Source organism: Danio aesculapii, chromosome 17, assembly GCF_903798145.1.
Source record: "Danio aesculapii chromosome 17, fDanAes4.1, whole genome shotgun sequence".
NCBI lineage: Eukaryota > Metazoa > Chordata > Actinopteri > Cypriniformes > Danionidae > Danio > Danio aesculapii.
The window spans coordinates 23,374,926-23,394,925 of record NC_079451.1 but is presented as its reverse complement, the minus strand read 5'-3'; the positions used below and the strand labels follow the sequence as shown (position 1 = coordinate 23,394,925).

At 38.1% G+C, this 20,000-nt stretch overlaps 1 protein-coding gene across 1 annotated transcript in view; it reads right to left on the bottom strand.

Moving 5' to 3' along the window:
- Positions 1-20,000, bottom strand: part of sptbn5 (spectrin, beta, non-erythrocytic 5) — a 48,161-nt gene that overhangs the window by 5,413 nt on the left and 22,748 nt on the right. Inside the window, 30 exon segments of the mRNA XM_056476586.1 lie at positions 187-294; positions 988-1,164; positions 1,922-2,111; positions 2,186-2,403; positions 2,562-2,717; positions 3,121-3,297; positions 4,036-4,240; positions 5,204-5,400; positions 5,484-5,696; positions 5,806-5,992; positions 7,734-7,990; positions 8,150-8,287; positions 8,393-8,539; positions 8,625-8,715; positions 10,161-10,333; positions 10,422-10,499; positions 10,610-10,798; positions 12,464-12,589; positions 12,591-12,627; positions 12,748-12,869; positions 13,166-13,279; positions 13,497-13,611; positions 13,729-13,847; positions 16,108-16,203; positions 16,288-16,479; positions 16,593-16,748; positions 16,830-17,021; positions 17,123-17,227; positions 17,395-17,544; positions 19,588-19,791. Coding sequence (XP_056332561.1) covers positions 187-294; positions 988-1,164; positions 1,922-2,111; positions 2,186-2,403; positions 2,562-2,717; positions 3,121-3,297; positions 4,036-4,240; positions 5,204-5,400; positions 5,484-5,696; positions 5,806-5,992; positions 7,734-7,990; positions 8,150-8,287; positions 8,393-8,539; positions 8,625-8,715; positions 10,161-10,333; positions 10,422-10,499; positions 10,610-10,798; positions 12,464-12,589; positions 12,591-12,627; positions 12,748-12,869; positions 13,166-13,279; positions 13,497-13,611; positions 13,729-13,847; positions 16,108-16,203; positions 16,288-16,479; positions 16,593-16,748; positions 16,830-17,021; positions 17,123-17,227; positions 17,395-17,544; positions 19,588-19,791 — 4,629 coding nt within the window.

The window sequence follows — 20,000 nt, the reverse complement described above, 5'->3', positions numbered from 1 at the left end:
AAATTTCTCCTTCTGTCAGACTCTGTCTCCACTATGTTCTTCACTTTAACATACTGAATGAGATAAAAAAAAATCAATTCTTATGCTAAATGCCCATTGTCATTTAGCATGCAAGGCACCACAACACCCTAATCAGACTGACTTCATGCAGTCTGAACCCGGTATAATCTGTCAGTCATGCGTTACCTCTGTTCTTCTGGCTTGAAGGGCATTGAATCTCTCACTCTGTGCTTGAATCATGGCCTCCAGATCCTCCTGCTTTTTCATCAACTCCAGAACATCTGAAACTGAGTCCTGTTCACAGATTTCATTTTATTATATTTCATGAAACAGCATTATTCTATACAGTTGAAGTCATAATTATTAGCCCCCCTGTACATTTTTTTCCCCAATTTCTGTGTAACGGAGAGAAAAATTTTTTCAACACATACATTTAAAGTCAGAATTATTAGCCCTCTGTTTATTTTTCCCCAAATTTCTGATTAACGAAGAGTAGATTTTTTTTCAGCATATTTCTAAACATAATATTTTTAATAACTCATTTCTGATAACTGATTTATTTTATCTTTGCTATGATGACAGTAAATAATATTTGACTAGATATTTTTCAAGACACTTCTATACAGCTTAAAGTGACATTTAAGGCTTAATTAGGTTAACTAGGCAGGTTAGGGTAATTAGACAAGTTATTGTATACCGATGATTTGTTCTGTAGATTATTGGAAAAAATATAGCTTAAAGTGGCTAATAATATTGACCTTGAAATGTTTTTTTTTTTATTTAATTTATTCTAGTTGAAATAAAGCAAATAAGACTTTATCCAGAAGAAAAAATATTATCAGACATACTGTCAAAATGTTCTTGCTCTGTTAAACATCATTTGGGAAAAATTTAAAAAAAGAAAAAAATCAAAGGGGGCTAATAATTCTGACTTCAACTGTATATAAATGTATAAATAATTTTTCTCAGTTCTGAAAAGTCCCCTACCCCATAGTCCTCTGCTCTGAGCGCGCTCTCATAAGTGTTGAGCCAGTGCTCGGCCTGCTCCAGCTCCCTCTGCAGTTGCTGGAGCTCTATGTCTTCCTGATACTGAGCTCTCCTTTCAGCCCAGGCCTCCAGCACCCGCACCTCCAGATCCTTGAGCTCGGTTAGACGCTCCTCCAGCTGCACAGACATACATACGGTCATTTCAAATACTGTTTACATGCTTATTTCCATCTGCTTTAACCAACATGCATAAATAACCATAACCAAGTGCAATTCTTTTATTTAGTATTTTCCATCCATCCCTCCTTCCTTCCCTCCCTCCCTCCTTCCTTCCTTCCTTAATTTTTTCCAGGAAGGTCCCATAAAAAGATTCACAGTAAACTACTCTACCATTTGTTGTTTACTTGCTTGCTCTGAAGCTCACCCAACATAAAACATTCCACACTAACTTTTATCAAAAAAAATACCACAAATTTAATGTATTTTTATTATATATTGGCCATTTGTGCCCATATTATCTTTAATAAATATAACTTCCCCACCTTCTCCAACGGCATATCTTCTCTGATGAAGTTTTTGCTGGCATGACCATGAAGAGATCACACCAATAACAAACCACAACAATTCAGCAACAAAATATCAAATACAGTACTTCACTGTTTATTTGAGAAGTAGTTTCATCATATACTGTACATTATATTAGGGGGAAATATGGCAACTTTTGTTTCATTTCAGTTATATTATCTTTTCATCTAAAAACACATTTCAATAAAAAAAATGCTTGTAAAAGTTTTAGTTTACAAAATCGGATGTAACAGTTTTAGCTAAAATCTATCTAATTCTAATCCCCCAATTATAAAAGTAACATTCAATCAGCCACCAAATCTGTGACAGTCATGTAGAGTATCCCTGCCTTGAGACACGAGTGTCTTACCTCACGACTCCATGAGTTCCCCTCCTCCATCAGACGTCTCCCATCATTTTTAACCATTTCTGATTTGTCCAGCTGCCTGTCAATCTGTGTGCGGTACTCATCATGTTTTTTAATCATCTGCTCCAGGTCTTTAACCTTGCCTCCGAATCCCTCCCCTGTCATCAGAGACAGTGTCTCCTTAAGCCAGCCCCTGAGACAGAATCAACAACGTCAATGCAAAACAGCAGAAAACCACTTAAAAACCCTAATAAAAACTCAGCATACATCATCTCTCTCCATTCAATCAGATATCGTTGAACAGCCTCTGCCTGTTGGAGTCTTTGTCTGCGCTGGTTGGCTTTCTCCAGCAGGTTTCTCCAGATCTCCTCCACTTCCTGGAGCCTCTTGCTCAAACTGTCCCTCACTCGAGAAGACCTGCGGACCAAAGCTTTGCCCTCCTCTTTTCGACGAGACACATCTTCTTCTATTACTGCAAGGTCTCTCTGATGAAACAAACAGTTGTATTATTTTAAGAACAACCAACAAGCATTGAATCATTATCAGTAAAAAAGATGACAGGGTAGTGCTGGTCAAAACTCAATGAAGTTTCTGTAAGATTGTTATAAATGTAACAAATACAGTGTTTCTGAATATTGTGTACCTCCAGTCCTTCGTGTTGACGGATGAGAGCTTGGACACTGAGCAGGTCATTCTCCTGCTCCTCAGAGTCCAAAGCAACTTCCTTCTCATTCATCCAGATCCGAAGCTCATCCAGGTCATGTTCAAACTGGTGAACCTCTTGAGCTGAACGCAGGTTCTGTTAAAAACATTTTCTTATCACTATAAAAAGTCTTTGATGGAATAGTTTGTTCAAATTAGAATATTTTGTCATCATTTAGTCATCCTCTATTTGTTCAAAACCTGTTTGAGGTTCTTTCTTCTGTTGGAGGATTGTGAAAAAACATCCATTGACATCCATAGAAGACATTTTTTGTTCCAACCATGGATGTCAATGGCTGCTTTTTGCCAACACTCTTCAGAATATCTTGTTTTGTGTTCAACAAAAGAAAATTCATGAAAGCTTAGAACCACATAAGTGAGTAAATGGTGAGAAATTTTACATTTTTGGGTTGAAAATGATCTATCCATCTCTTTAATATTAGTCAAACAAACAAATAAGCAGTTTTAGACAATTTAATATGGTTTATTTTTAGTGTTACCTCTGCTCTTGCTTTCATAGCCTTGTTTAAATCCTCCCAGAGCTTGAGCAGATCTCTCTCTTTTTGTTGTGCATCTGCTGACTGCACACTTTGCTTTAGCCTTTGAACAGTAGTCAGCTTACTCTGGCCCAGAGTCCCGACCTCTTCTGAAAAATCCTCAAACTTCTTTTGCAGGGCCTAATAAGATCAGGGGAGATTATTTAAAATGGGCTGAAATAGTTATTGCAGTTACAAACACTGTTGGCATTTTTTTTATGTAAAGTAGCTAAAGCCTGCTTCAAAACTTACTACATCACTAGATAATAGCCTATGCTAATTAGCTAATAGCTAATTAGTTTATCGATTAAATATTTTGGTTTTCTTGCATTTGCTTCCGATTGTCTGCTTCTCTATAATTGTTCGTGCTGCTATATGTTGGAGCACCATTCTCAAGGTTGACATCCCATACCTACACTACACTAAGTGTAGTGACACAATTGCTAATTTGGCAACATATTCATTCATTCATTCATTTTCTTTTTGACTTAGTCTCTTTATATATCAGGGGTCACCACAGCGGAATAAACCACCAACTTATCCAGCATATGTTTTAGGCAACGGATGCCTTTCCAGCTGCAACCCAGTACTGGGAAACACCCATACTTAATTTTTTTTGCTTGTGCTAATTAGAAACTACTTTGAATAAGAAGCATGTTGCCAAATTTGGCGTCACTGTGGCGCAGTGGGTAGCACAATCGCCTCACAGCAAGAAGGTCGCTGGTTCAAGCCTCGGCTGGATCAGTTGGCATTTCTGTGTGGAGTTTGCATGTTTTCCCCGTGTTTGTGTGGGTTTCCTCCGGGTGCTCCAGTTTTCCCCACAGTCCAAAGACATGCAGGATAGGTGAATTAATTAAGATAAATCTGAGTAGCACTTACCTCCACTCCTTCCAGATCTTGTCCAAAATCATCAGATTCTGCTGTGGTCTTCCGAGAAAGGAGCCAGGTCTGTAGATCTCTGGCTTCTCTCTCGAACACGTAGAAATTATACTGATTCTCCAGCTCTGTGCGACGTTCACCAGACAGTTGCAGTAGTGTCTCAAACTCACCCTGCATATCTTCAAGGCTCTTACTTACTAAATGGCTATAAAAACATATTAGGAGGTCAAAAAACTTCATTATTTGAGGCCTTCAACTAGCTATTCAGCAAGGGTGCATTGGACTGATCTGAATCAGTTATGGCATTTATACACTGTAAAACGTTTCACTTGGTTAAAATTACAGTTCACCAGCTGTCTTGAAAATGTGAGTAAACTCAAGAGATTCTTTGTTTCAACCTATGATGTTGAGTTTCACAATATATTTAACTAAAATTCAACATTTTAAGTTGAAACAAAGAATCTCTCTGAGTCTAGTTGACTCACATTTTGCTTGCTTGCGGCCGGTCCCGCATTATTCAATTTATGATTCACCAATCAGACAATTCCTAAGCCACTATAAATACGCTAAGTTCCATATAACAGCCATCATCATTTTGAAGAATCTCTCTTCCACTGCTACTCGTCCTCCTTTCCTAGATGGGTGGCACGGTGGCTCAGTGGTTAGCACTGTTTCCTTACAGCAAGAACGTCAGTGGTTCTAGTCCTTACCAAGCCTCTTACCAAGTTTACACGTTCTCCCCGTGCTCACGTGGGTTTCCCCTGGGTTCCCCGGTTTCCCCCCCCCCACCGTCCAAAAACATGCAACTTAAGTTAATTGACTTATCCAAATCGGCACCATAGACATGCTCCTAGTAGTTATCTCTTAAGAGCAATCACTATTTGTTCATTAGCTACTACAGCAGGAGAGTTCTCGAGATCTACCTGAGCTCAAACTCCACTCTCGCCTTGCAAATGGGAAGGAGCACCAGGCTCAAGGATCTTATGAGCTCAGGACTCTCTCCCGGGACCACATGCCAAACAAGCTTTATAATCAATCATCAGCTAAGTGTGAACTCTTGAAACAAACATTAACCCAAAAATTAAATGATAATGTTAATAATGTTGCCATTGAGAACTATTCTGCAAACCTCATACAAAAAATATTAGTTCAATCAAACATGACTCACCTGTTGGGATGCTGGAACTTCTCTAAATCTGTGCCGGTTTTCAGAAGAGCCTCTACTTTTCCACGCTGGCTTTCCAACTCCAGGTCAACTGTGTCCAGCTTCCTGAGGAAAGCATCAGTGGCCTCCTCATTCTTTCCATAGTCGCGGGACTCTAAAACAGGCCTCTGTTCCTCCATCCACTGCTCCAAATGGGAAACCTGGTTCATCACAATGGAGCAACATTAGGTTTATTGATATGCATAGTGCATGAATCATAGTGCTGTGTGAACCGATAGCACACCTCTGAGAGAAAGCTCTGGATTTTCAGTGCTTGTTGAAGCAGGCGATCTTTATTCGCTGACTCCTTCTTCAGGGTGTCAAAGTTCTTCTTTAACCCTGAAAGTTTTTCACTGATCTCACGTGATGCAAAGTGTCGTCCTCGCACCAAGTTCTGTCCTGCCTCCTGTACAGCCATTATTAGAGGAGTTCGGTTCTCAATTTCCTGCATCACGACCTAACAATGTCATGTAAGGAAAAAAGATCCATTCATCAAAGCAGAGCAGTTTGGAAATACTTCAGTCAAGCAGTTAATCATGCAGTTACAGATTCTGCAGCAGACTAACCAGATGTTTTTTGACTATGGACTGTATGCTCTGTAGGGAGGTGCCCCAGTCTTTGGTGGCCGTGGCCTGCAGCTTGTCCTCAATCCACAGCAGCTCATCCTCTAAGTCCCTGTAGAACTGGAACAGCAGCTGCCACGACTCCAGAGTCTCCCTGCGGGCCTGCATCGGCTCAGCCAGGCCATTATACCTGACAGAAATGATTAAATGTCAATGTACCCCACTCAGATGAAACACAGCAAAATCTGTGATGAGACCGCAAGTTGAGATGAGATATGCAAGCAACTGTGTTATGTTATAGAACTTTAGATCATTGTGGGGCATTAATGTTTAATCTTATGGAGTTTTGCTCCTTTCTCATTTATTGGTTTAGCCCCAAGCAACTTATGTACACTACGTGAGAAAAGTCTTGACTCCTATACAGGTTTTTGGAACAACAAATAATAAATTGACTTCTAGTTGAATATTTTGTTTCAGAAGGGGCTAATATGAAAGGCAAAGACTTCTAGATTATGCTTATTTGACCATAATAAAAGATGATCTAGTCTTGATTTTTAATTATTTAATTAGGACAAAAAGGTCTGACTTTGCTTAGACAAAAATCTTGTCACTTAACAGAAATAATGTACAGTATAGAATATAAAGTCATTGTGCAGAGGAGAAAGAATTAATATTGTGTATGACTCCAATGAGCTTGGAGGTCTGCATCCATGGAGGTCTGCATCCATCTCTGAAATGACTCAAATAACTTATTAATAGAGTCATCTGGAATGGCAGTGAAAGCGTTCTTGCAGGACTCCCAAAGTTCATCAAGATTCTTTGGATTCATCTTCTCTGCCTCCTCTTTCATCTTACCTCAGACATGCTCAATAATGTTTATGTCTGGTGACTGGGCTGGCCAATCTTCGAGCACCTTGACCTCCTTTGTTTTTTTTAAGGAACTTTGATGTGGAGGCTGAAGTATGAGAAGGAGCGCTATCCTGCTGAAGAATTTGTCCTCTCATGTGGTGTGTAATGTAATGGGCAGCACAAATGTCTTTAAACATAGTGGATAGCTGTTGATGTTGCCATCCACTCTGCAGATCTCTCGCACACCCCCATACTGAATATAACCCCAAACCATGATTTTTCCTTTACCAAACTTCACCGATTCCTGTGACAATCTTGGGTCCATACGGGTTCCAATAGGTCTTCTGCAGTATTTGTGAAGATTGGGATGCAGTTCAACAGATGATTTATTGGAAAATCTACGTTCTGCCACTTTTCAATGATCGACTAGAAGTCAAGTTATTGTTATTTGTTGCTCTTACGACTGGGATCAACAGCAAGACTTTTGTCCGGTTGTGTACAACTATCTTGGCTACTTTAGAATGCAACAGGAAGTGCAAGCTTTGATGAATGTTAAACTTGGTGATCTTCAAGGAGTAGTTCTACCAAAAAATTAAAATTTGCTCATCCCAAGTGAGCTATTCTAGAATTTTGCCAAGAAAACAATGACTTCTACACTTTATATATACAAAGTGGATCTTATCACATCCTTCATTACATTGTGGATCTTACACAACCCACAATTCAGAGATAAAAAACATTTCAGTATACACGTTATATTGGATTACATATGGCAGCAAAAAAACTAAAATATGGACAAAGTTTGCAAATGCTTTTGTCATTTAATTAGCAGAATCACAAATAATATAATTACACAAGGATTACTGAAGAGACATTTAAATGTTTATTTTGAAGTGTTGAAAATCAAAATGAACAAACAATGCTCTGTAAAAAAAAAATCAATGATTTAAATATGTTCAATCAGGTAATCAAAAGTTGTACGTATACTTAAAATCTTCACTCCTCCTTGAACACATAAGCCAAATGTAAGACATTATGTAAGTATACAAGTGCAATAATTGGAAATTTCCAAAAAAACATACCTGTTGACCACCTCCCAAACCCTCTGCTGGATATTATCTGCGAGGAAGTTGCCCTGCGAGCTGAAGTCTTTGGCAGTGTCCACCAGCCCCTGGACCTTCTCCATGTGTGCGTCTACCATTTCCTCCAGACCCTGTAGAGCCTTAAGAAGTCTGCTAACAGAGGCCAGGTCACCTCCATAGTCCTCATTCGCCACTTCAACCTCCACCGACCCAAGCCACTCCTCGATGTCATCCAACGAACGCTGGAACTGTAAGGCCTAGAAAATCAGAGGAAAGGCAAAACAAAACATAACCCAAGATGTTCCAGAGTCAATCTGGAAGTTAGGAAATGCATGTTGGTTTATCTAATATTCATTGTCAGAGAAAAGCACAGTCATGTTGAATCAAGAAAAAGCTCCAATTTTAATTCGCCAAACCTGATATGCTTGCTGTAGACGTGTCTTCTTATGCTTGCAGTTGCTTAATAGCTGGTCCCAGTTGTCATCGACATCCTTTATCCGTGGTTTTATTTTGCTTTTAGCAGGATGACTGGAAGCCAGCATGTTATCACCATCCTGAGGAAACATTTCTTGGTTTAGTCTGAATGCTGCGAATGCTCTTTTAATTGTGAACTTCATGCAAACAGAGAAACGTTATGATATATTCAGGCATTGCCATACTTTAATGTGTGCCTGCACTCTGTTGCGGTTGGCTAGAATCTCTGCTTCAAAGCTCTGGTGTTTCAGTAGCTTAGCCTGCAGGTTTATAGGATCTCTCCAACTCTCGTCAACAGCCACTGAGTTCTTCTCATTCAGCCATGAGGAAATCTGTACAAAAGGCAATTGAATTTCTGATGTAAAATGTTTAATAATTTTACAAATCCAGCAGTAGCTTTTTTATTCTTTCACAAACCTCATAGCTTCCTTCCAGGAACTTCTGCAACTGTAGAGATTCTTCTAGAGCTTTTCGCCGAGATTTGCTCATTTCCAGTATTCTATCCTTCCTTTAAGAAATGAATTTTACTTCAAAAGTGCTTTTGAATATTATCAATCTAAAGACTCACATGACAAACTTTTGTTTTGGGTGAGCTAACCCCTTACAAGTATTTTTTGTGCTTGTTATGTATATGTTATTTTATTATATATTAATGACATAAAAGATCACTTTGTATTAATATTTATTAAATAATAACTGCACCATAATGTTAAAGGGCACCTATTTTACCCCTTTTTCAAGATTCAAGATAAGCCTTTTGTGTCTCCAGAGTGTGTCTGTAAAGTTTCAGCTCAAAACACCCATCAGATTATTTATTATAGCTTTCAGAATATTGGAATTTGAACACAAAGCAGCTATTTTTGTGGCCTGTGCCTTTAATGCTAGTTCTACCTGCCCACCGTTCCCACATGCCTGACAGAGTGTGCCTCAATCTCCACTTTGGCTACGTCAGATAAACAGCACAGTGATGGACATGAAGGAAGCAGATCTCACTTAACGTTTGTGAGAAATACTACAGTAAGAACTTTCCCAATGATTATTTGATGTATTTGTTATGGAGTTAATGAGTCGATGGGAACGATGAGTCGATGAGAACACACGATGAGACCGATAAACGATGAGAACACACATACACACAGCGAACACACACAAACACACAGTGTGCAAGTTTAACCTTACACTGTTTTTGCATGGCAAATGTGACAGGATACTCGTTAATATTCACTGCTGTATGGACATCCGTTATGTTAAAGTTCAAAATAAACCAGATTTAACGTCCACAAACCGGGATTGAAGCATCTTCTTTCAACATTGTACTGACATGCGGCTGTGGTGATAAAGACGGTAAAATCGCTGTACTTCATTACAAACATGCACTGTCTTAAAAACGTTTTAAACTTGTAAAACTCATTCTTGATCACATTTGATGATGATTGATGATCACAGAGAGCTGAACAGATCTTTTCATTGCAGTTGCTTTGCGCACGTCCTGCCTTGTTGATATGATTATATGCGTTACTACGGAGACATGTTAATACGCAGCTGTCAATAAAATCAGTTGGTAGGGAAACTGCACTCTTATGTCACATTGCAGTGGGTTTCAAAAAATAAAAAATAAAATAAAAAATATATATATAAATATATATATATATATACACACACACACACACAAATATATAGTACAAATATATTTAAATAAGCAATATACAAGCATTTATAGAAAACCACGCATGTATTTTGCTTATTTAAATATATTAATATTTTATATCATTTTAGATAATGCAGTTATATATATAAAGATATACTTAAGTGAGTCAAAAAGTACTGTGTATTTAATATAAATCTGAAGGTCAATACATTTAATTAATCATGTTCAGTTCTACTTCTCTTAAAGCATATTAAGTGTCAATCTTTATTCCCATGGTGAGTGTGTTTTCTGTGCTTCTCTCTCACCTGAGCAGAATAGCTTTTGTCCTCTTCTTGATGTTGTCAGAGTCGTAGTGCTTTGCCTGTATGAGCTGCTGAGCGTATCTGTCAACCTCTGAAACCTGCTCCATCTGAGCTTCTAGAGAGTTCTCAAACAGAGCCAGCTTCCTCTGTAGAGCCTCCACCTCTGACAAAGAACCCTGCCATAACATCATAGAGGGACATTTCATTTTCTTAGCAGGTGAAACATTAATTATTGCTTGTTAAATGAAGTGCGAGAGCTTTTACCCCTAGATCTTCATTGATCAAGAAAGCCTCCCTGTTACTCATCCAGCTTTCAGTCTGGTCAGCATAGCCCAGGAATATCTGCAACCAGTCAATATCTCGTTTTGCTTTATATAATACCTCGCAAAATCCCCTGAATACACAAACCCCCAATAAACCACACAAAAAAAAATGCTGTTATCTTAAGTTACCTGGAGCTTCAGTGCTTGATCCAGAGTTTTTCTTCGGTCCTCCCAAGCTTGAGTAAGCATTGTCTTGGCATCATCCAGCTTGCGTAGGGCTTCTTTAATCTCTGCTGAATCGCTGTGTCCAGACTTCACAAGATTCTGACCGAAACTCTTAACTGAATCTATTCGATCACCACGGGCATCAATTTCAGCCTGCAAATATTAAATGTCAATAAAACACAAGTCTTCATATAATAGTATCTTCAACACAGTGATTCTCAACTTTTTTTGTTTGTTTTGACTCCAAGACTCCTACTGCTCTTCTACTGTAACAATAGATCTGCTGATTTCCAAACTGTTTTATTTCTTGTGCCACAATTCCAGAAAGTTTAACTGAATGTTCATGAGGCTTTCATTTAAGCCATATTTTGTTTTTGTAAATAATGCTAACTCTTAAATGGCAGTCAGGACTCAATGAAAGATTTACAGCTTCATTTAAGTAGTTTATTATAGATTTAATTGTAAACTATCATGTAATTATGGTGGTTCGTTCCACTGTGGTGACCTCTGATAAATACGGGACTAAGCCAATGGAAATTTAATGAATGAATAATGTAATTATAAATATATATATACACATGACATTGTAAGATTTTAAAAATATGATTATTCCACTTACTGAAGTCACACTTTTAAAATTCCCTCGTGTTCATTTTTTAACAAAGGTCTGGGATTAAATTGTTGAAGATGAAACCATAAGAAAATGAATAAATATGATTTTATCTCACATCTTCATTTTTGGTTGTAGGTATGCACCAGTAAAATTTATTTTTTTTTTGCAAATACCAATACCGATTTTAACTAATAACTATTGATTCCAATGCCGAAATCTATCATTTCCTCACCCAGTTTAAAATATTAACTAGCTTAACGCTAAAATTTTCAGCTTAGTCCCTTTATTAATCAGGAATGAACCGGCAACTTATTCAGCATATGTTTTACGCAGCGGATACCCTTCCAGCCGCAACTCAACACTGGGAAACACCCATACACTCCTGCATTCACACACATATACTACACCCAATTTTATTCATTCATTCATTATCTTTTCAGGTTAGTCCCTTTATTAAGCTAGGGTCACCACAGTGGAATGAACACTCATTCCCACACACACTGACTTGTAATTGAACATGAATTTGACATTCAACAGGCCAACATTATGATAGGCACAAAGATCTCTTAAATCAAGTATGTCAAACTCAATTCCTGGAGGGCCGCAGCCCTGCACAGTTTAGTTCCAACCCTAATTAAACACAGCTGATCAAACTAATTAAGTCTATCAGTCTTCTTTGAAACCTATACAGGTAAGTGTGTTGAAGCTGGGCTGGAACTCAATTGTGCAGGGCTGCGGCCCTCCAGGAATTGAGTTTGACATCCCTGTCTTCCAACGGCGTCTAAAAAACTATAAGTAAATACATGTGTACAGATTTCATTTAGTATCTATTTAATAGTATTCACTATTATTTAAACACTACAATGTTCAACTCATTGATTAATAAATCATCATTATCAGCTTCTTCCATGCAATCATGATGATGATTTTAAATTGAATCCAAATCAGCCAATATCAGGCACTCATACATCAGTGCATCTCCCTATTTTAATGCATTTTTGTCCTATTTAAATTAGTTTAAGTCACCAATGTCTAGTAAATGATTAACTGTAAAACTGTCGATGTTAGCTTTGTGTTTTATGACAGAAAAAAGATAGGTATGCACAAAACAACAACACTCTACTAGAGCAAATCAGAAAGAAAATAGTTTAATAACATTTAAAAATGAAGAACAAAATCATCAGAATAAAAGCATTTCTGGATACCTTCCAGTTGTGGTGTTCTAATATGAAACTCTCAGCTTCAGTCTTATTCTTAGGCAGGCCTTTCTTCACCATCTCATCACTTTGCTTCAGGGTCCAGTCCAAAAGCAGACGCTGATTCGCTTTAAAACAGCTGGAGCTGATGAGACTCTTGCAATCGCTCCTTCCTACCACAAGAATCAATATTCTTTCTCATTTTATGGATATTTTCATCCATTCATTTTTACCACTTTACATTGTTATTTTACCATTATAAATGAACAATACAGTAACTAACGGTTGCATACCTTCGTTTGATTTCCTTGTCCAGCTTCACTAAAGCAATGTTGACCTCTTCCTGCTTCTTGCTAAGTTTGTCAGACAGATCGCAGTGTCTCTTCAACCGATCTTTAGTCTCCTTCTCCAGGGCCTGGTTTTACAAATTAGAGCAATTGTGTTCTTTGTAACCCTTCTTGTAAGCAGACTAGCTTTAATGAGTTACACAAACCCTCATCCTGCAGCAGATAATGCACCGTGAATGGTTTATTTAAAGGCTTTTGTGTGTACAGCAGTTACTTCATTGAAAGGTGCTGAGAGTTTTTCTATAAAGCCTTTAACCACAAAGCAAGCACACACAATAGATATTGTAAAGGACATGCTACCCACAGTGCTCTGATTAATATGGATGAATGTGCTCTTTGTAAAGCAGCTGTCCGTTCTACTCACAGCGCCTCTCTCCTGGATGACCCTGGCCTCCCTCTCCATTTCTTCATGTCTGCGAATGAGGTTCTCCACACTTTCCACATCCACCCCGCAACCCTGACCCTGGAGCAACAGCATCTGTGGCCGACAAAAATTGATTGAAAAACAAATAAATGTAAGAGACTGTCATATTGTATAGTCATAACAAAAACACTTTCATTTTATGTTATCAAAATAAATGAGTGATTAACTATAAAAAAGGTAATGCTTTATTTCCTAAACTCTTATATTGGATTTAAAGTCAAAGTTGGGTTCATATTCAAATGCAAATATAGTTTTTTTTTTTGACTGTCACCTTCTCTCCAGCTCTGTCCCGGACCTCCTCTAGTTCTCGGATCAATGCGTGGACCTCCAACGCTGCCTCCAGCTTCCTCTTATAGCTGCTCAGGTTGCCATGGAAATTCCTCCATCTGTTGGGAACATGACAAGAAAGTCAAAACAAGCAACAATAAGCTTGCGATAACAGAGGATGAGTGCATTGTCTTAAATGAACAGGGATCTGAGCTGAATTTAATAGGAGGATGTACCGTTCATTGAGCTGCTGCCTACGCTTTTTCACAGTCACCAGCTCATCACTGTTCTGTCTCTCAAGTCGAGCGGCCAAAGTGTTGATTGTCTTGATGTGAGCATCATCAACAGTCACATCCTAAAGGATGAAAAGCACTTGGTTAAAGAATATCACTGCATTAAGAAATATGCCTTCAGTGAAAGAACCGAAATCTTTTTCTCTATTGTTTTCCAAAGAAGGACTAACTTCTTATTGGTTTGCAACGACATAAGAACCTAAAACGACCTATCAAGTTAAAGAGCCCCTAAGAGATGGCTTTTTGAAAATGACCTTCCATGCAGTGTACTGTGTTTAAAACTATTGATTCATCTATAAAAGAGTCGACTTAGAGTAGTTCAAATGAATCGTGGAGGTATTGAGTCTTTAGCTGTGTCGATGTGACATCGATACAGAACTCAAGCCCCGTCCAACTGTTGCATGCGGAGACCCGGGAAAATTTAAACACCCGGCCTCACCCACAAACACTGTAGAAAAAAGAAGACAAACACTGTAGCAGATCCCAGTTGAATCATGTCGTGAAGACGCTGTACACTGAAGTGTGAGGGAAAGTTAGTGTTATTTTTTCCCTACCCAAAGATGAGTCTGTGAAGAGTTAGTGGTTGAAGTTTATTTTTGCAAAAATACCTCAGCATTATAGCCTCAGCCTTGTGCTCTGTTCCCGTAATTTTTCTGACAAGTTCTACTGCAGTCTGCGCGCTTACGATGGGGGGTTCATCAGCCGTTTGTTAAAGGAAAGATCAGAAAAGACTATTGATGTATGGGACTTTGTCAGAGCTTAACAGGAACTTTACAGTACACAGTTCATGGATCAGTTCCTTCCTCCATTTCACAGGTAAATGTGATTAAAATGGTTGCCTCCTTGTCTTCTCTAGCTTGCAAATTATGTATTTAGTTGTGTTTTGTTACTTGTAACCGCTCCACACAGCTTGTACTGTATCTGGTTAACCCTATATATTCTCATATCGCGTCTAAAGCCACGTTGAAAACGCGGCCACGTTGAATGTGCCGGTTTGTTTACGGATTTAAATGCGATTGTGAGTTCGCAATCCTCTGCCGTTTGTCATTGCTATGGCCACCATTAGCTGTTTCTACACACGTGCGGTGGTTAAGTTTCAAAATAGTTCAGCTTTTACCATTGTGTAGTTAAATACTGAATGTGTGTCACTGTTTTTACTTATGGTTAAGAATAGAGCAATATGCTGCTGTTTAACTGCTTTGCTGTACTGGGCTCACACATACACTGCACTCTGGCTAGTTCAACAGTGACTGCGTTTACATGGACATCAGTAATCAAATTATTTGCTTTTATCTAATTAAGAAAATAATAAGATTAAGGCATTTACATGACTTGCTTTTTGAATGTTCCTTTTAAGATCCTGTTTTACATGTTATAACACATAATTCTATTAGCATCATCAGACTATCCTCATTTCCTCCGGAGTTTCATGTAATTTCGGGTGTTTCATTTTTAATTTGTCGACTTTAATTGCAGTTTGGCACTTTCACTTTCATTCAGGAATATTTCATGCATGCCCTTTGTGACAAACGAGATATTGGATGCAACTATAAACTGCTGGAAGAGTGTTGTTTTAATGGAAGTTCATACTGCATGCGGAATGGGAGAGAAAACCTCCGCATTTCACGATGCAGGTGTCTGTGGTTTGCACTGACTCGGTAGGGGCAGAGAGTGTCAAACAGCCGTGTCAGTGTGTATGTGTGTGTGTGTGTGTGTGTGTGTGTGTGTGTGCGTGTGTGTAAGTAGACTATCCTGTCTCAAAACATGGTGAAAAGTCCTACATGGCGGTAATAGTTTGATTAAGGTGTTTACATGTCTGTACTGCAGTTCAATAATGCAACTAAAATCGGCATAGTCCACATGTCTTAATTCGATTTCTCTTTAGTTCGATTATAACCTTAATCGAATTAAATTAATCAAAAATTGCTGTTTACATTGTAGACTCTTAATCGCATTAAAGTAGAATTATTGGTGTCCATCTAAACATACTTAATGTTGATAAGCCGTGGTGGGCTTTTCTCTCTGTCTTGTGCTGAACGCAGTCGACCAATTGCAATAGATTGGGTCATCGGACCAATCAGTGCAGATTAGCATCATGCTAAGAAGGGGTTTGGGAACAAATAAATCGCTGAACGAATCATTCGGGAGTCGTTGGGATAATTATGTAAAAATAAATGCAGATTATAAGACAATGAAAGTGTTTTTTGACCTTACATGCATATCAGCCTGTTGTTGGAGACCCCCAAAACCAAAATATGACCCTTTTTAATGCATAATAGGCGCTCTTTAACATTTTTAGACCAAACAGAACAGCAGACTTACTCCAGAGCCTGACCCTCTGAATTCACTGAGCTTCTTCAGCAGCTGCTGACCATGTTCGTAATCCTCCCCGACATCTCCAACATTTATCATCACCTCCTATAAAGCGAAGATTTGAGGTCAATGAAACCTGACATTAATTCTGGGCATAGCAGTACTGATGGAATGACCTCATTTATTCACCTTTTGCCTAATCCAAACTTCAACCTGTTCCACTTTTTGCAGGAACTCAAGAAAATCACGGTTATCCTCAAGAACCTTTCCACGCACTGCAAGCTCTTGCTTCAGAGCCTCCCAATGAGAGATGAGTGCTGAAACAGTCTGGCGTATCTCCTTTGATTTAGGGTGATGCATGGTCACCAGATCATTTCCAGCCTTGACACAAGCATGTGACAAAATATGTGAAATATATTTTTGAAGACTTTAATAAAAAACTCTAATAAATATAGGCTAATCTCTGCCTGGTTTCTGAACTATCGGAGACTCACCTGCTGGACAGATTCAATGATATTTCCATGGGCCAGAATCTCAGCTTCAAACACCTGATGCTTCTGCAGCATCTTCATTTTAGTCTGAAGGTTGCTCATGTCCATTTTGGAGTCTTCTTGTATCTTGTTCATACGGTCTGTGATCCATTCCTCTGCCTAAAATATGTGTAAACCATCCAATTATTTAGATTGCTTCTTTCTGTTTAAGGTCACTTGGATTAGAAATGACACTTTTACCTCAGACACATCTCGGCTGAATATACAGTGAAGCTTTGAGATCTCAAGATCCTCTCTTCGTTTGTCAGACAGATCTTTAATCCGTTGCCTTCTTTCCTGAAGAGCTTTGAGTTTGTTCTTAACATTGCTGTTTTTTTCTCGTGTTAAACCTTCTGTCTTTAAACGCTCCGCTGACTCCTGAAGAGCCACCATCTACAATGACACGATGAGACACTCAATCATATCTACTCTGTCAGAAATGTCATTAAAATGAGTTTGAGGTTACCATACTGTAGGGCTAAAAACCAACCAACCTTATCTTCCTGAGAATGAAGAAGTTTTTCAAAGGCTTCATGGCGTTTAATCAAACTTTCGACATCGTCCACTGCCGTTCCCAAATCGCTGTTCTTCAACTGGATCTGCAAAGTTACAAATGTTCTTAGCCTCATGGATTTAAATGTCTAGCTGCAAACTGAAGTCTGAAATGAGCTTGCAAACTACTATTATATGTGGATGAAGTCATCAGAAATGAATAAAAAGAGAGTTTGAAAGTTTGTTGAAGCTGCTTGGCTGCAGTAGCACTGACCTCTTGAGAGTTAGTGATCTTCTCCATGTATTCAGTGTCTCTGTAAAACACTTGCTCCAGATATGTGTTCTCCAGCCATTTCTGTCTGAGCTGCCAGTTATCAGAAAGCTTCTCTCTTTCTTCTTGCAGAGCTTTCAGTTTCTCCTGGATCTAATGGCACATTTGGGCATATTTAGTAAAGCTGCACAATACAGTATATTGTTTGGCATCAATATCGCAATGTGCGCATCTGCAATAGTCACACTGCAGGATTTGCAATGTTAAGTCAGGATTATAGTTAACCAGCACTAGAGTTCAAAGCAAGTGTGGAGTGAATGCAAAGTCATTGCTACGCTTAACCATAATAGAGTGAAACTATATAATTTGCATTTGTCTTTAACCATTGTGCGCTGTTCAAATTGACTACCCTTTTGTTATGTTAGGGATGAAAACATCCACTGAATTAAACTGCTGTGAAACTGCATTAGATAAGTTTTTTTGCATAAATCTGTTAATCAACCTCGATCCTGATCAAAACTACTAAAATGTTTAGAAAATTAGAGGATTTTAACTCTTTAATTGCCAAGTTCACAAATGATGTCACTGATTTGGTGAAAAAAGCACACAAAATGACGTATTTTCAATATAAATAGTAATTGTGGACTGGATCTTTTATCACAGTCTTGGACATGTAAACGATTAGTAACAACATTGGCTTTGATGCATTGTTAGATATTCATTTTTTCTCCCTAATTTACTGTTGGTGGCTGTTTTTGCTCTGTCGACTTCCTTTATAACCACATTTGATGGTGCATAAATACACAGTCTTTGTTTTTGTTTACTCTATGTAGTTCTAGGAGTAGGGGTCCGTTCTTCGTACCTCTCTTAAATGATTTAAGATGATTTGGCAGATCTTGGATCTTTTAATCTTGATAACTGATCTCTGGCTAGTTTGGTTCTTCAAACAAGTTCGCAAATCAGATTAATCCATTACCCTTAGGATGCATATTTACATTTTCTGAGACACATCAAGGTAAGTGTGCAAAGGTCACTCACACTCTAACACACTCAGACACACATTCACACACTTTAATTTGCTGTTATACTCCATATAAAATTCTGAAACTAAGCTTTTTTTTTGCACAGGCCTCTCTAAAGGGTTAATGGTGCCAACTGATGATCAACAGTAAAAATTACAAATTTGACCTCTTCCCTACAGGGAAAATCACCAACAATTAAAAATGCTTGATTATATGGTTCCATGGTTTTGTAATAAAAAATGTGGTTATAATGTAAGTCAATGGCGCAAAGGCAGCCACCAACAGAAAAATGTGGTCGAAAAAAAAAATACAAATGAATAAAAAACAAGTCATCAAAGGCAATATTGTTTCACATGTTCAAGACTGTGATAAAAGGTTTTAAAAAATCCAGTCCACAATTACTTTTCATATTAAAAATACGTCATTCTGTGTTTTTTTCCACCAAATCAGTGACATCATTTATAAATTTGGCAATTAAAGAGTTAAAATCCTGCAATTTTCTAAGCAATTTAGTAGTTTTGATCAGGACTGAGGTTGATTAACAGATTTATGCAAAACATTTCTGATGCATTTTTACACATTTTTACAGCAGTTTAGTGGATGTTTTCCCCCGAACATAAAAAAAGGGTAGTCAATTTGCCCAGAGTTTCTAAACATAATAGTTTTAATAACTCATTTCTAATAACTGATTTACATAATATTTGACTAGATATTTTTCAAGACACTTCTATACAGCTTAAAGTGACATTTAAAGGCTCAACTAGGTTAATTAGGTTAACTAGGCAGGTTAGGTTAATTAGGCATGTTATTGTATAATGATGGGTTGTGATGTAGACCATCGAAATATATATAGCTTAAAGGGGCTAATAACTTTGACTTTAAAATGTTTTTTAAAAAATTTAAAACTGCTTTCATTATAGCCAAAATAAAACAAATAAGACTTTCTCCAGAAGAAAAAATATTATCAGACATACTGTGAAAATGTCCTTGCTCTGTTAAACATCATTTGGGAAATATTTAAAAAAGAAGAAAAAATATTCAAAGGGGGGCTAATAATTCTGACTTTAAATGTATATAGTGCTTATTAACACTTCAATATACACCTTATGTATTTGTTCAATAATATTACAGCTTGAAATGTTGTAGTGTATTCAGACACATTGTAGTTGCTCACCTCTTTAGCATTAGGTATGTCATTCTCCAGAAGGCTTTGGCCCATAGACACAGCCTGGGCAAACGTCTCCTCACGGGCCACAATCTCAGCCCACAACTGCTGGTGCTGGTACAACTGCAGGTCACAGGTGGCAACGTCTCGAATGGACTCCTCTGCCTTCATCCAGCTCAGCACTTGAGAGCACCACAGGGAGTAGTCCTGTGCCTGGAGGGCAGAGCAATACAGAAATGACTGTAACATATCAATATCAATCAATATTTTCTGAGGTTTTTGAATTACAAGACGTTCCAAGAGAGTGATTCTGATGGAGTGGAAATCCACAACACCTCCAAGTTTTTTTTAAAATGGTCAGCTGAAATGGTTTCTGCACTCAAACTGGAGAGGTTACGTTTCTCTAGATTTAGCAAACAGAA